A 16,204-nucleotide genomic window follows, 5' to 3' on the forward strand; every position below is an offset into this window, starting at 1 on the left:
TATATATAAACAATTTCCATTGTTTTTAACTTGCATTTTTTAATAATTTCAGTCTTAAGATCCTTGCACGTTTGATGACTGCTAAATTCTTGCATACAGAAATTCGAGAAAAAGGGGGTGCTTACGGTGGAGGAGCTAAACTCAGCCACAGTGGAATTTTTACTTTTTACTCCTACAGGTGAGTTTTTCTTTTTTCTTTTTTTCTTTTTTTCTTTTTTTAGAGAAGTTTTTGCTGTAGGGTGCATGCACTTGCCAGAAAGACAGAGACAGGGAGACAGAAAGTGAGAAATCACACCCGGGGTGGGGGGGGCTATGCAGCAATCCCTTCTCCTTCATTCTACTTTTGGGATCTTGGGCACGCACTCACACGCCCCTGGCATGAGTTTAAGCTGCTGGGACTCGAACCACGGTCAATTACATGGGAGTCCAGCGACATAGCCATTATGCTAACTGCTGGTCCCAGGTGAGTTTTTCTTTCATACACATCATCTTACTAACAGTCGTTGGTTCTATTATCAGATGTCATTACTTTATATATTGATGTGAACTTTGGAAAAGAAAAGTGGTTTCCACTTTTCCTCCCACTTCCTGGACACTTAACCACACCCTGCAATATCCTTTCTGTTGCCGGATTAGCGAATACAGTATAACAGGAAACATTTGCCTTAAATAAATCCTGGTTTGATAACTAGTATGTTTAGGTAGAATACAGTCTGAGAGCTTTCCGAACTTATTTTAGAGACCTAATGTTACTAGGCTTTCATAGACATATGACTGTTAGCCTTTTATTTATTCTTAATTTTCTGTGGCCCCACTACCTGAAGACAGCCATTTTGATACCTTAAGAAAAAAGCAGGTTATTTGTTGCTATTCAGACGTAATTCTCTCTTGCTCCCCACTACTTCAAAGACGGTGACACACACCAGGTGTGTTTAGGGAAGGACGGCGAAGCAGTTCACAATGAGGTGTGTCCAGTACTGAGTCAGTGCACATAATGGGCCAGTAGCACTTTCCATGTAGGCCAGGGGAAGGATCTCAGAACTGCCCCACCTCTAGGTAATTTCTCGATACTCCAGGTATGTCTAGGAGAGTGGGGGTTTTTGTTTAATCTTTCTTTCCTTTCCACATGAGTCTTATATTTTATATCACTTCACCTTCCCTCCTCCAACATGACTTCGCCTCCTGATGAAATCACCGGGAGGTGCCCTTAAATAATAGGTGGCAATTGGGCAGATAGGCTACGTGTCTACTAGAGGGGGAGGGTATGTCGAAGGGCATATGTGGTCCTTTTTTGGTTTCTGCAGAGTAAGAACCTTGCAATGGGCTGTCTGAACCGTGAAGTGTTAAAGTAGAGCTGTTACCAAATAGAGCGTTGAAGAACTGTTCAGTCCACACATGAATGTTACTAATTTTTCCATTGGTAATATGCTTGGGTTTCCTAGGGATCCAAATTCAATAGAAACACTCCAATCTTTTGCAAAGGCTGTCGACTGGGCTAAGTCTGGAAAATTCACACAGCAGGACATTGATGAGGCGAAACTTTCTGTTTTCTCTGCTGTAGATGCCCCCGTTGCTCCTTCAGACAAAGGTATTTTGAGTATGATAAGGCCTGATGTGTGCTGCTACCAGACGGAGCGCCCCAAGCCCCGCAGTTTCTGAGTTACCTGCCTTCTTACATATGTGGACAGAAGCGGCGAGCTATTTCTGTTCCTCCCCATCTTCCTGCCTTCCCTTTGTAATACAATTTTCATATTTGACAACTTAAATACTAACCTTGAAATAATGTTTCTAGATACCTGGGCAAGAATGCCTTGATATTTGCTATTTCAAAAATTGAATTGTATCATTTCAGAACTTGAATGATCTGATACCACTAGGGTTAAATGTCTGGCCTGCCAGGCAGGTTTGAAGGAGGACATCTTGACATGGAATGAGAATGGCCATCTCACTATGTAAAACTGAGGTTTTACTCAAGTGTGATCAGCCTTGCATGGCCCTGACAGCATCCTTACCCTCACTCCCAAAGTGGAAATTGGTGGGAGATGTGTTTTCCAGACTCGGGGTGGAGGTTGGTGTAAGGGGTCAAAGTTTGATCATGAAGCTTCATTTACACCTCCCTTAGTTGAAATATGTCCGTGAAGGGACGTGTGACAGTGTCAGCCTCTCAGTGAGATGGATGGAGTCGGAGTGTGCCGCTGCATGTGTACCTGTGGTTTAACTTGTAGGAATGGACCACTTCCTGTACGGCCTGTCGGATGAGATGAAGCAGGTGCACAGGGAGCAGCTCTTCGCTGTCAGCCACGACAAACTCACCGCTGTGAGCAACAAGTGAGTGAGTGTAGTGAGGCTCCCTGCTCAGGGAGAGAATGAGAGTCAGGAGTGAGAAAACTGTTTACCTACAGAAATTCTTTAACATAAAGAATGGCCCTGATTTGCTGTCTGTCTTCCTTCCAGGTACCTCGGTGTTGGGAAGAGCACGCATGGTTTGGCTCTACTTGGACCTGAGAATGCAAAGATTGCAAAGGACCCATCATGGATAATAAAATAACTGGTCATGAGTATTTCTGACTGTGCTTAGTAACTTAGCTGAATCTGAATACATATAGGCTCCTAAACATTAAGTCTCTGAGCTAATTTGGAAGGTCAGAAATGTAAGTGCTTTTTTCAAAAATCTTTATTACATCAGTCTTAAAATTTTCCCAAAGATTTTCACTAGCAAGTCAGAACTGTTCTATATTGAAGAAGGGAATGTTGTGATCATGAAGAAATTAATTGACATAATCATGTATTAAATGCCAAAGATGGATTAGAATTTTAAAGCAACATAAATGCATATTTTATCTTATTAGTCTTAGTACATCTATTTCAAAAATTAAAAAATAAAAGGCAAGTCTGCACTCCTGTACATTCGTCTTACTTTTAATGACGTTTTGCTGAAGTAATACCTGAGGATCTTTACTAGAAAACGAATGAGTAACAGGAAAAGTAAAAAGTGTGTTCCGGCGAGCCTACCTTGATTCATAAAATATGTGATTACATCAGGGACCTGTGGGAAAGACTCCCTAATGAGTACGAGCCAGACAGAGCTGCTCAGTGGAAATCAGTATTGGAACTAGGAATGATGTAATTCAGTTCATTAATGTGAGTTTATCTTGAGCCTTCTTACTACGAGCTCCATCCTTGGATTTCCCGAACAGAACTTAGCAGTATTTTTAATCATCCACCATTTTTCTGTGCAACTCTTCCCTGTTTCTGGTGTGCAGATATCTGGGTGTTACTTTGGAGACTAGATCTGAGAGGCAGAACCACTTTTCCCTGTAGAATGTGGACCCCTTAGCATGACAGGCTAATGCCTAATGCTACTGTTGTCCCTGGGTGCGTGCACTGAGAACCTTCAAGTGTGCTAGCAAGGCCTGCAAGGACTAGACTTGGTCTGAAAGAGGGTCTAGGCATCAGAATGTTTTGAAAATTCACCTGGTGGGATTTCCAGTATGCAGATAAGATTGAAGTCAAGAGTGTGTAAGATTCCCTAATCCTTGAGGCACATGCTCACATTTTTTTATTCTGAAGTCTAAATCTCATCTCATTTTTAAAAGTGGATGTGAATAGTACTGGGTCCCAGCCCAGCAGGAGCTGATGGGATCCCATGTTCACTTAATGTTATGTATTTACCATATGTCAGCATTTTCTTTTTTCTCTCCTGTAGACTTTTACTCACATCTTTCAGTGATCCCTATAAAAATATTTTTTCTGAGGGCCAACAAGTGGCATGGAGGTTAAGGTAACAGATCCCATGTGACTGACTGCACGGTTTGAGTCCTGGACTCGGTGGCTTGAAAATCATGCCAGGCACATGTGCATGTATGCTCTCAAAATCCCAAGACGACAGTGGAAGAGAAGAGATTACAGTGTGGTCAGCCCCCCTGGGAGTGAGTTCTCTCTCTCTGTCTCTTTGGTGAGTGCACCCACCCTCTAGCAAAAACTAAAAAAATATTTAAAAATTATAAATTAAAATAATGTTGCCAATTTCTGCCCACAGAATGAAATAATGTTTCTAGATACCTGGGCAAGAATGCCTTGATATTTGCTATTTCAAAAATTGAATTGTATCATTTCAGAACTTGAATGATCTGATACCACTAGGGTTAAATGTCTGGCCTGCCAGGCAGGTTTGAAGGAGGACATCTTGACATGGAATGAGAATGGCCATCTCACTATGTAAAACTGAGGTTTTACTCAAGTGTGATCAGCCTTGCATGGCCCTGACAGCATCCTTACCCTCACTCCCAAAGTGGAAATTGGTGGGAGATGTGTTTTCCAGACTCGGGGTGGAGGTTGGTGTAAGGGGTCAAAGTTTGATCATGAAGCTTCATTTACACCTCCCTTAGTTGAAATATGTCCGTGAAGGGACGTGTGACAGTGTCAGCCTCTCAGTGAGATGGATGGAGTCGGAGTGTGCCGCTGCATGTGTACCTGTGGTTTAACTTGTAGGAATGGACCACTTCCTGTACGGCCTGTCGGATGAGATGAAGCAGGTGCACAGGGAGCAGCTCTTCGCTGTCAGCCACGACAAACTCACCGCTGTGAGCAACAAGTGAGTGAGTGTAGTGAGGCTCCCTGCTCAGGGAGAGAATGAGAGTCAGGAGTGAGAAAACTGTTTACCTACAGAAATTCTTTAACATAAAGAATGGCCCTGATTTGCTGTCTGTCTTCCTTCCAGGTACCTCGGTGTTGGGAAGAGCACGCATGGTTTGGCTCTACTTGGACCTGAGAATGCAAAGATTGCAAAGGACCCATCATGGATAATAAAATAACTGGTCATGAGTATTTCTGACTGTGCTTAGTAACTTAGCTGAATCTGAATACATATAGGCTCCTAAACATTAAGTCTCTGAGCTAATTTGGAAGGTCAGAAATGTAAGTGCTTTTTTCAAAAATCTTTATTACATCAGTCTTAAAATTTTCCCAAAGATTTTCACTAGCAAGTCAGAACTGTTCTATATTGAAGAAGGGAATGTTGTGATCATGAAGAAATTAATTGACATAATCATGTATTAAATGCCAAAGATGGATTAGAATTTTAAAGCAACATAAATGCATATTTTATCTTATTAGTCTTAGTACATCTATTTCAAAAATTAAAAAATAAAAGGCAAGTCTGCACTCCTGTACATTCGTCTTACTTTTAATGACGTTTTGCTGAAGTAATACCTGAGGATCTTTACTAGAAAACGAATGAGTAACAGGAAAAGTAAAAAGTGTGTTCCGGCGAGCCTACCTTGATTCATAAAATATGTGATTACATCAGGGACCTGTGGGAAAGACTCCCTAATGAGTACGAGCCAGACAGAGCTGCTCAGTGGAAATCAGTATTGGAACTAGGAATGATGTAATTCAGTTCATTAATGTGAGTTTATCTTGAGCCTTCTTACTACGAGCTCCATCCTTGGATTTCCCGAACAGAACTTAGCAGTATTTTTAATCATCCACCATTTTTCTGTGCAACTCTTCCCTGTTTCTGGTGTGCAGATATCTGGGTGTTACTTTGGAGACTAGATCTGAGAGGCAGAACCACTTTTCCCTGTAGAATGTGGACCCCTTAGCATGACAGGCTAATGCCTAATGCTACTGTTGTCCCTGGGTGCGTGCACTGAGAACCTTCAAGTGTGCTAGCAAGGCCTGCAAGGACTAGACTTGGTCTGAAAGAGGGTCTAGGCATCAGAATGTTTTGAAAATTCACCTGGTGGGATTTCCAGTATGCAGATAAGATTGAAGTCAAGAGTGTGTAAGATTCCCTAATCCTTGAGGCACATGCTCACATTTTTTTATTCTGAAGTCTAAATCTCATCTCATTTTTAAAAGTGGATGTGAATAGTACTGGGTCCCAGCCCAGCAGGAGCTGATGGGATCCCATGTTCACTTAATGTTATGTATTTACCATATGTCAGCATTTTCTTTTTTCTCTCCTGTAGACTTTTACTCACATCTTTCAGTGATCCCTATAAAAATATTTTTTCTGAGGGCCAACAAGTGGCATGGAGGTTAAGGTAACAGATCCCATGTGACTGACTGCACGGTTTGAGTCCTGGACTCGGTGGCTTGAAAATCATGCCAGGCACATGTGCATGTATGCTCTCAAAATCCCAAGACGACAGTGGAAGAGAAGAGATTACAGTGTGGTCAGCCCCCCTGGGAGTGAGTTCTCTCTCTCTGTCTCTTTGGTGAGTGCACCCACCCTCTAGCAAAAACTAAAAAAATATTTAAAAATTATAAATTAAAATAATGTTGCCAATTTCTGCCCACAGAATGCCGCGAAAACCTTTGGCAGCTACTCATGGTGTCTGACATTTTAAATCCTATATAAAAAATAAAAGCACTGAGTCCTACTGGCGACTTAAACAATGTTTAATTCTCCTAGATACGCACATGTCAAAGCACGAGATGAATACAAGGCACAGTGGGCATCTCTCACCGAGATGAGACAGGTCTGTAGGGTCTGATGGGGGATAGGAATGACATCAGTGACAGTGCTCACTGATTAGGTATTAACGTCAGCAATACTTGGTCAACAATACTTGCGTAAAGTGCTGATAAATAACTTAAATGTTATGAACAGGACGGTCCACAGTAAGTTCCAGGCCTCCCTGGGCCCGCGTGTGGTCTGCTGTGGCCGGCAGGCACGAGGAGCTCAGATGGCCGCAGGCTCTCCGTGGTCGCTGCTGGGATGCACATGCTCCAGCTGGCCCGAGTCAGACACGTCGTAGCTAGCCTTGTACTTGGCCAGGATCTTCATGAGGGGCCGCAGTTTCAGCCACCACTGTTCTTTGGGAATTCTGTGCCTATGAAGAAGAAAGAACAGCAGTAAGTACCCTCTGCTGTGACTTCTGGCTGCTGCACTGACCTGCTGGACCAGCAGGAAACAGTCTTGCCAGAGAAGATAGGGTTTGTGGGGAGCTGACCGAATAAGCTCTAGATGATAATTTTCATAGGTCAAATGAAACTTTATATTTCTAGAAACTCTACTTCTGAAAGTCTTGTATGCCTTAACTTGGCTCTAGAAAAGCTGACGTGCTCCTTAGCGTGCGTGAGTTGCTCACAGTTTCTGAGGCAGCTCCAGGCCCCGGTCCTCATGACTCCCATGGTTCCTTCCTTCTAATGGTGATGAGATTTAGACCTAACAAGGATTTCACTGACTTACTCAAAATCCGTTTCCTTCTTCAGCTCTGCTACAGGTTGGAAAAGGAGGGTTCTTTTGCTTATTCCCAGCACACAAATGGAGTCATCATTAACAAATTTTCTTCCTATAAAAGTTTAGAAAAACAGATCCAAGAACTAATGACTTATATTGAAAAAGGTAGATACAAAGTCATATCAAGGTGGGAAAGGTGAGACGAGGACAGTTAACCATCTTCAAGGCGCAAGACTGCCTGGTGAGAGAGGAGTTGAGGCTCCTAGAACCACTCTGAGGGGAGCTAGGGATTCCCAGTTCTGACAAGTACACCTGGCAGTTCTCGGGCATATGGATTGCATCTGAGAACCAGCTCTCATCACAAGACCAGTGTTCAGAAGGCCAGGGCCCTCACACTCCCAGTGTAGCTCTGCACTCAGAGCTGTGGCCTATCAGGCTTCTCAGGATTTGGCGAGAAGAGAGGCTCCTGCTGCTATTTCCCTTGTTTCATACAGTCACTTTCTTTCTTTTTTTTTTTTTTTAATAGTGGTGATGAAATATTTCATTAGATACTACTAGGAAAATTGAGTGCAGAAAGACAGACTTGAGTTAACTATAAGAAACTTATGCATATCATGATGTACTCACTACAAGAAGCTGAAAGTTAATGAGAAAAGCATCCAAATAAGGAAAAGAAGGAAAACACAGAAAGTAGTTGATGTAGAAAACAAACGATTAATAACAAGGAGAGCCAAAGTCAGTTTTTTGGAAGGACTAAAATTAGGTTGAAACTATTAACATCACTGTTTTTGTAGACTAACAGACAGTGGAAATTTTATAAGGATACATCAAAATGTTTAGAAAAATCAAAGTGGGAATTCATTTTGGTATAAGAAAATTTAGAAAATTCATGCATGCAGTTTTTTCAAAATAGGCATTTCCCATGAACTTTTTAAGACCTCTCTTGTATGCTTTGCCCTAATAAAAACACAAACCTGGTATGTTGATCAAGAAAACTGAGCAAGTTGAGATAGATATTGGCACAAGTAGCTGATATCAGGAAGGAATGGGAAATACACATATTACTGGCATTAAAATTAAAACAGGTGCATGAAAAATTTCATTCCAATGGCTTTGAAAATTTAGATGAACCAAACATTTTTTAGAAAGTGTAACTTGAAAACTGAAGAGGAAACAAATAGTTTTACAAGTGTGAATAGCAAAATTATTTTAGCAGTCAAATCTTTCTTGAAAGGAAACTGGAGATTTGGATGGAAAGTTCACAGGAAGGACCTACCAAGAATCTGAAAAGCAAAACAAAACTTTCCCACCTTGTACAAATGATTTCTGAGGGGCATCCCCTCAGCTGACACCTGCTCAACCCCAACACCTGACAAGAGCAGTATTAGAGGGGAAAATCCTAGCAAATGCTCACAATCACTGAAGCCAAAAGCCTGCACACAAAATCTGCAGATCAGAGAATGAATGTAAATTAATTAACTTTTTAAAAATGCTTCAGAAGAATTATAGTCCACATGTAACTAGGAAAAAAAGATAGGAAACTTAAAAAAAGAAATCTACAGATCATAACTAGCAGAGAAGGAAACACCAGGTTAGGACAGTTGATTTTGTCCCAGGAACTCAAGGCTGGTCTTCACTTTAGAGTGTCAGTGAAAGTAATTTACTGTGTTAACAGATTAATGGAGAAGACTATAATAATCATGTCATTTGGTGCCCCAAAAAATGATAAATTACAGTATTCTTTTTTGATTAAAAAGATACTTATCAAATAATGAATCTATGACTGTTCTCGATTGCAAGAAAGACTTCAAAAGAATGTTTGTCATGAGACAGTGAAATTATTGCCTTTTCCCACCTTGGAGCTAAAGTCAGTGAATCTCTACAGGGTTTGCTAGAGACACTAGCTGCTGCAGTGACCCACAAACATCCACAAAAGGAAAGTGAAAAATCAAGGAATGAAAAATAATAAGGCCTGATATAGAGATGATATGAGTGTATATGTAAAAAACAAAAATCTATAAATAATAGAATTAAGTGTGTAAAATTTAATTAATTGCAAGATCCGTTTACAAAAATTAATTATATTGGGTTGTTTGTATTTCTATACACCAGCAATTTTTAAACATACCATTTACAATCTATTTTTAAAATTGAGAATCTAAGATTATATCTACCAAAAGATATGCAAGATCTTTATGGGGAAAAAAAAACAATGCTTTGATAAAGAGGTAACCAAAGGACAAAATATATATGAGACGCAACATTCATCAATTAGAAAATTAAGTATTACAAAAATGTCAATTCTTTCCCCAAAATAATTTATTAAATGCAACTCTCTCTCCCTAGCAAAAGAAAAGATAAACGGGATTTTGGTAGCCCTTGAAAATTAGATTCTATTTCTGTTGGTGGCACAAAAGGGTATGAAAGGTTAAGGACAGCAAAAAAACACAAGAAAGTCCAAGTGGAAGGCTTGCCCTGCCAGGTATCATGATTATTTGTCAGACTGACTGCCAATGAATTGATATTGAAGTTTCTAGGATGAAAATTATATTGCAGAAGGGAAAAACGTTTCTTTTTCAATAAATGACACCCAAATTAGCTACAAAGTGAAATTAGACCTTAAACATCATGTCAAGTGGATTAAAGAACTAACCGTAGGGACCAGCAGTTAGCGTAATGGCTATGTCGCTGGACTCCCACATAGTCGACCGTGGTTCGAGTCCCGGACCCGGTGGCTTAAACTCACGCCAGGCACGTGTGCGTGCGTGCCCAAGATCCCGAGAGGAGAATGGAGAAGGGATTGCAGCGTGGCCATCCCCTCTGGGGGGTGATTTCTCACTTTCTGTCTCTCTGTCTCTCTGTCTGGTGAGCGCACCTACCCTATAGCAAAAAACTCTCCAAAGAAAGAAAAAAAAGAACTAACTGCAAAAAGAGGATTTTTTTGAGAGGTTTTTGCTATAGGGCGCGTGAGCTCACCAGAAAGACAGAGACAGAGAGACAGCGAGAAATCACCCCCGGGGGGGGGGATGGCCACGCTGCAATCCCTTCTCCATTCTCCTCTCGGGATCTTGGGCACGCACGCACACGTGCCTGGCGTGAGTTTAAGCCACTGGGTTTGAGACTCAAACCACGGTCGACTATGTGGGAGTCCAGCGACATAGCCATTACGCTAACTGCTGGTCCCAAAAGAGGATATTTTAATAACACCAAAAAAATGCAAGCCATAAGACAATAGTTGGTTAACTGGCTACATTAAAATTAAGAGGATTTTGTTAGAAGATGCCTTACGGAAAATGAGTGTGGACATCACAAGATGAAAGAAAAATTCTCGCAGTATGTGTTTGGCGAGAGACTCAGAATAAAAATACAGCTATATTTTTTTTAACGTGTAAAACACAACAAACATAATTACCAGCCACTAGAAAACTAGGCAAAATGCTTGGACAATTCACAAAAAACACGAACCTGCCATTTCCCTTGTTTTTATGAAGTGTAGCCTCTGAAACAGCCACAAGGAGACTCTCACCACCAAATAGGCAACAGTTACAAAGTCAGGGTATTCACGTGTGTCCAGAAGAGAGAGGCAGGAAGCCGTACCCCCTGCAGGTGACCATGGGATGGATTGGTGAAAAGTGTGGAGAACTAATCCTGCGAAGCCCATGCATGTGCTGGGACCTCGGCACCACAGCACTGTCAGCAAGCACTGGACGCCCAAGGCCAGGGTCAGCAGATGATCAAGCTGAGCTCCCTCAAGCTTTAGGAAGGCGGTCAGCACAGGGAAGCACACTACAGGCCTCCCCTCGAACTCCAAAGATTGATCCAGCTAAGAACAGGGTCATGGAAGACATAGGGAATGGCTTCTAAAAGCAAGCAAGGGAACACTTATCACAAGATCCTGAAGTTACTTCTGGTGGGGAGGGAGTGAAATGTTGATGCTGCTTAGTTAGCTCTTGGGGGAGAAAAATAGTCTATATACCTCCCAATCCTTTAAGAAGTTGTGCATAAACCAATGAGTAAGTCATACATATCTTAAGACAGCCAAAGAGTTCCATGTAGTAAAAAAAAAAAAAATAGAGCAAATAAAAGTCACATTTTGCAATCTTGCTAAGAGTCCAACATGTGCACAGCAATTTTTTGGCTAATAAAGATTAAGAACACTACTAAATTATTTGAATGCCTCCCATCATTCATAAATAGGGATAAAGCTTATTAATGATATTTAGTTATAACTTTTTTAAGTAATGAAATAGCAACATTCAGAAATAAGAGTAAAACAGCTTGATGCTGAATTCAGAAAAGAAGGAACATGCTCTTTCACATAACGGTGCTCCACCCAGCCAGGCAGCTTGCCTCTCAGTGCTGAAGCCGTCCTCCCCTAGGACCTCCTACCTTTGCCCTGGGCTTCTCTCAGTTTTGTGGTGATCCACTCCATAGCTCTGGCAGAGATTTTGGTTCCAAAGTTTCTGTCAAACGGAGATGGTGCCCCACCCTGTTGGTGGTTAAAGTAGGTGAAATATTAGTTACTTGACAATATTTTTCCCAACTGTCTTTAAAAAGATGACAGAAGTGATTTTCCTTTTTTTTTTTTTGGGGGGGGGGGTTGTTTTGTTTTTGTTTTTGTATTTTCCTATAGGGCATGTGTGCTCACTGGAGAGACAGAAACAGAGAGACAGAAAGAGAAATTACTTCTCTCCAAGAGGTGATGGCCACACCACAATCTCTTCTCCCCCATTCTCCTCTCGGGACTTTAGGCATGCGCACATACGCGCCCAGCATCAATTTAAGCTGTTGGGTCCAGGACTTGAATCATGGTTGACTATGTGGGAGTCCAGCAACATAACCATTACGCCATCTACTGGTTTCAATAGAAATGATTTTTAACAAAATCCATACACAAACTTGTACCACACACTACAAATACAGTTTTGTTTGTTTTTTTGCATATTTCTTTACCATAAATAATTGGGTCAACAAAACAATACCAATTTGCGATCCCTACAGCTTGAATTCAGATTCTTAGTGCTTTCCCTTGTGAGGTGAGGGTTTTAATCAACGGATAGATCAACTAACAATCCTTACTATTTTAGAATCTTTTTTTTTTAAGATATTTTTGCTATGGGGCACATGCACTTGCTGGCAAGACAGACAGAAAGCAAGAAATCATCCTCAGGGGGATGGCCATACCACAATCCCTTCTCCATTCTCCTCTAGAGATCTTGGGCTCTCACGTACACATGCCCAGCATGAGTTTCAAGCTGAAACCATGGTCAACTATGTGGGAGTTTGGCGATGTAACCATTAACACCATCTGCTGGTCCCTATTTTAGAATCTTATATCAGGATTTCTTAAACTTATTTTGGGGTGGGATGTGTCACAGTTTCCTTTAAACATCGACTGTGGCCTTACCTTTACAACAACCCACATATGCCTCCTAATTCGTCATGAAACTTCATGGGATTCATGAACCCTTTGATACAAACTAGTGAATCCTTGTTTAAAGTTCGATAAAGTCCATGGAACAGGAGGTAACAATGAAAAGGGGACAGACCTGGGAGCCCTAGGACCCCACACTACCACTTCTCAGCTCCCCTTCAACAGGGCTGTGCTCTCTGACTTTCCAGATCAGCCTGATTGCATGAAGATCTCAAAAAAGCACCACCTGTCTGACATTTCTGTTTTGACTCCTACTAAGCCCTTTAATGAAGCATTTCATTTGAATTAAATATTTCCAATTGCCTGATGTCACTACATCAAAGTTGATAGTTTCCCATAAAATTCCCATACACTCAAAATACCACAGCTGAGAGACAGGATCCTAAAGCTGGCGATATTTGATAGGACTTAAAAGTTCAGATGTTATTTTCAGTCATCTTGAGATTTAATTATAAATACACCTTTTTTTTTTTTCTCAAAATGGCTAAAATTAGAAATGACTCTAAATTTTTTTGACATAATCATGGCTTCATTTCTGTTTTGTTGGACTGGAGGGGAAGACCCAGGGTCAGGGAGGAAGTCGGCTCTACCTGCTGCATGTGGCCCAGCACGTTCTTCCTACAGTCAAACACGCCTTTGCCTTCTTCTGAATAGAGCTGGTAGATGAAGTCGGTGGTGTAGTTCTCACTGCAGCTCTCATTTCTGAAACGAATGCAAAGCAGCCATGCTTATGTACCATGCAGTAGGCAGGGCTTCCTGATGACGGGTCCTGCTGGAGTCAATCTGCTAAGGGGACACGGGCTCCCTGGGCTGCGGTCCACAGCCATGGTCAGGTTGTGAAGCCCTCCCTCCCGTCTATACTTTATAATCCCTTTCTTCAGGAAGGTCGGGGCTTAAAGAACTGATTGGAAGTTATCTTTAATAAGTAACAGACCAAAACAAAACTAAATAAAAAATCACCCTTTGAGTTAGTAAATGAGAGCCAGTTTTTAACAACATAGTCCTGTGTTCTGTCAGTAGGTCTCATGGCAAGGAAATGATTGCTTATCAGGTTCTAGATGCTAGGAAGGTCTAAAGTGCAAATGAGATTAGAAATAACTGCCCTTTACCTGAGCACAAGGCCTCTTTGAATGGAGGTCTTCATTTTCTCTGTCAGGTGCTCCACATTAGACTAGAAAAGAGTATTTTGTTATTAATCAGACAACAGACTTATTAAGCATCTACTGTGTGTCTAGTCCTATACTGTTCTAACTGCCGGAGTGACTTAATGAAGCAGAGAAGGCAGCTGCTCCTACAGCTATGTGTTTGTGGGAGACAATAGACAACTAAGGATGTGTCAGGTAGACAATGACCACAGCAACAAGAACGAAGCAAAATTATGCAGTACATAATGGGGGGGGGGAGTGGCATACTTAGTGAACTCCTAACTCCCCAAGAAATGCTTTCCAAGATAGATTGGTTTCCGTCTTAAAACATCCATTTATTCTGTGTCTGCCTAATGCATAGACATATATTTACTGCTCCTTATCTCTTCTCTTGAGTTCCTTAAACGGATTATATACTCATGAACATATTCTGATCAAGGCAAACACAGACTCATCCCTTACACAAATTGTGTAAGGAAAAGAAAACCATCTTCAAAGAAGGAATGTGTAGAAACACCCTATTTTCATGTTAGGAGGACCTCAAAAGGGAGGTAATTTTGTAATGAGTCATCCTAAAAAAGAAAAAAACAAAATCAAGATTTTAACATTCTATCAATTCTCAGTCATATTTAATTTCTGCACCATCTGCACTGTGCTGAGAGCCATTATCTTAGGTAGATTTTTGAAGTATAAAAATTGCTTCAATATGTGAAACGATTCATAGCTTATGCATCCTTATCACAGATACGTAACACCAGGGGTGTTTTCACTTGGTTTATCTAGATCAGAAACAGCCACGTAACAGTGAAAAGTCAGTCACTAAAGTTGTAACCTAGCTGCTGACACCTGTTCTACATGGGGCTTAGCAGCCTGTCAGTGTTACAGAGTCCATGCCAGGATCCAGGTGGGTCACCTGAGAGGGACAGAAACTAGGCAGCAACACAGGCCTGTCCCAGTCTCCCCTCCAGTCCACAACTACCTTTTGTTCCCTCAACACCTGCTCCTTCCTTAGCCAGTGCTTGGGCTGGCGAGGGATCTGAGACTGGAAGCTGGGCTTGACTGAAGCAGCCCTTCACCTCGAAGCAATACAGGATGCTGAGCACTAGAGACCTCCTCTCTTGCCGGTTTGATAACAGATCGGGCATCAGAGACCTAAAGTTCAAATGCCGTGGGGCCAGCCGGTGGCATGATGATTAAGATGGCTGGACTCCATATGGCCTACTTTGCAGTTTGAGTCCTGGACTGGTTTCTTGAGAAACATGCCTGGTACACATGTGTACGAGCCCAAAATCCTGAAAGTAAAAATGGAGACAGGATTGTGGCATGACCCTCACTTCTGCCCCTGAAGAGTTTTCTCTTTCCATCTTTCTGTCTCTGACAAGTACATATGACCTCTGGCAAAGCATGCTTTTTTTAAAAAGGAAGTTGTGGCAAAACCCAGTGAGTGTGCACACAGTCTGTGGGCTCTGGGTGGTGCTGTGTCCATGGAGGTCTATCTACAGTAACACGTACCACTCTGGTTGGGGGGGCGGGGGGCTCAGAGAGTGTGCATGAGGGCTGGGGGCATATGGGAAATCTCTGTTCTGTCCACTTAATTTTGCTGTGAACCTAAAATTGATCTACAAAAATGGTTAAACTTCTTTTTTTCTTTTTAAAAAATCACAGAGCAGAGAAGCAGTAAGTTTGGCTCCTGCAGTTTTCTATGAGGTGATGTGTACCTTTTTTCCTCTCCCACAACACAGGTATAGTTTAGCACATGTTACTTTCCCCAGCAGTTCCAGCCACCAGTGGATGTGTTTGCCCTAATTAAATTGAACACTTGCAATGGAAAATAGCTGCTTCTCTTGAATAGGCAGCAGTGCTTTGGTAAGGCCATTCTAACTGCTGTAAATCTTTCCAGCCTCAGATCCACAAGCACAGCACAAGCCTGGGACAGCTAGGTGTTTCAAAAGGCCTAAGAGAAACTACTTAAAGTACTAGATCCCATTAAACAGGAATATGTCTGCAAATGGATTAAGGAAAACATTACTCAGTCAACAAAATAATTTATTCACAACAACAAAAAAAAGATAGGTTTGTGTTTTCAGAAACAAAAGATGCCCTTACATGTATCTATCCATTGTCACCCTTGGAAAGAGCTCCTGACATGGAAGTAAATGGACCTGGAACCAGTGAGATGTATGATCTGAAATGTGTGAAGACTAGATTTGTTGTATGATACCACTTCCAGTTCCTTAAGAAACACACGCAGCTACAGGCCTTCATTCAGCAAAGAACGAACTGAAGTGGACAGCACCGACAGAGGCCTGACCCCAATTACGTACCTGCAGATCTCTGATATCAAATGGCTCTTCAAAAATGTAGGCGGCATCAGCTCCGGCTGCAAGCCCCCCCATGTTGGCCAGGTAGCCGCAGTAACCTCCCATGGTCTCAATG

At 41.7% G+C, this 16,204-nt stretch overlaps 2 protein-coding genes and 1 long non-coding RNA gene across 3 annotated transcripts in view; 2 read left to right on the forward strand and 1 right to left on the reverse strand.

Annotated features, from left to right (window-relative positions):
- PITRM1 (pitrilysin metallopeptidase 1) overlaps positions 1 to 2,561 on the forward strand; it is a 42,200-nt gene extending 39,639 nt beyond the window's left edge. The window contains exons 24-27 of the mRNA XM_006141331.3: positions 53 to 178; positions 1,443 to 1,588; positions 2,226 to 2,328; positions 2,455 to 2,561. Coding sequence (XP_006141393.1) covers positions 53 to 178; positions 1,443 to 1,588; positions 2,226 to 2,328; positions 2,455 to 2,548 — 469 coding nt within the window. The 3' untranslated portion in view covers positions 2,549 to 2,561. The remainder of the gene's footprint in view (positions 1 to 52; positions 179 to 1,442; positions 1,589 to 2,225; positions 2,329 to 2,454) is intronic.
- A 1,536-nt stretch (positions 2,562 to 4,097) lies between these two features.
- Positions 4,098 to 4,827, forward strand: LOC106735913 (uncharacterized). Its single transcript, XR_001371095.2, has 2 exons — positions 4,098 to 4,594; positions 4,721 to 4,827. It is a non-coding gene; the product is annotated as an uncharacterized LOC106735913 (long non-coding RNA).
- Positions 4,828 to 6,387: 1,560 nt separating this feature from the next.
- PFKP (phosphofructokinase, platelet) overlaps positions 6,388 to 16,204 on the reverse strand; it is a gene marked incomplete in the record, with an annotated part of 76,401 nt that continues 66,584 nt past the window's right edge. The window contains 6 exon segments of the mRNA XM_027775363.1: positions 6,388 to 6,839; positions 7,199 to 7,301; positions 11,579 to 11,678; positions 13,214 to 13,325; positions 13,733 to 13,794; positions 16,093 to 16,204. Of these exon segments, the coding sequence (XP_027631164.1) occupies positions 6,689 to 6,839; positions 7,199 to 7,301; positions 11,579 to 11,678; positions 13,214 to 13,325; positions 13,733 to 13,794; positions 16,093 to 16,204 (640 nt within the window).

This window comes from Tupaia chinensis, unplaced genomic scaffold, assembly GCF_000334495.1.
Source record: "Tupaia chinensis unplaced genomic scaffold, TupChi_1.0 Scaffold000052_1, whole genome shotgun sequence".
NCBI classification, from domain to species: domain Eukaryota; kingdom Metazoa; phylum Chordata; class Mammalia; order Scandentia; family Tupaiidae; genus Tupaia; species Tupaia belangeri.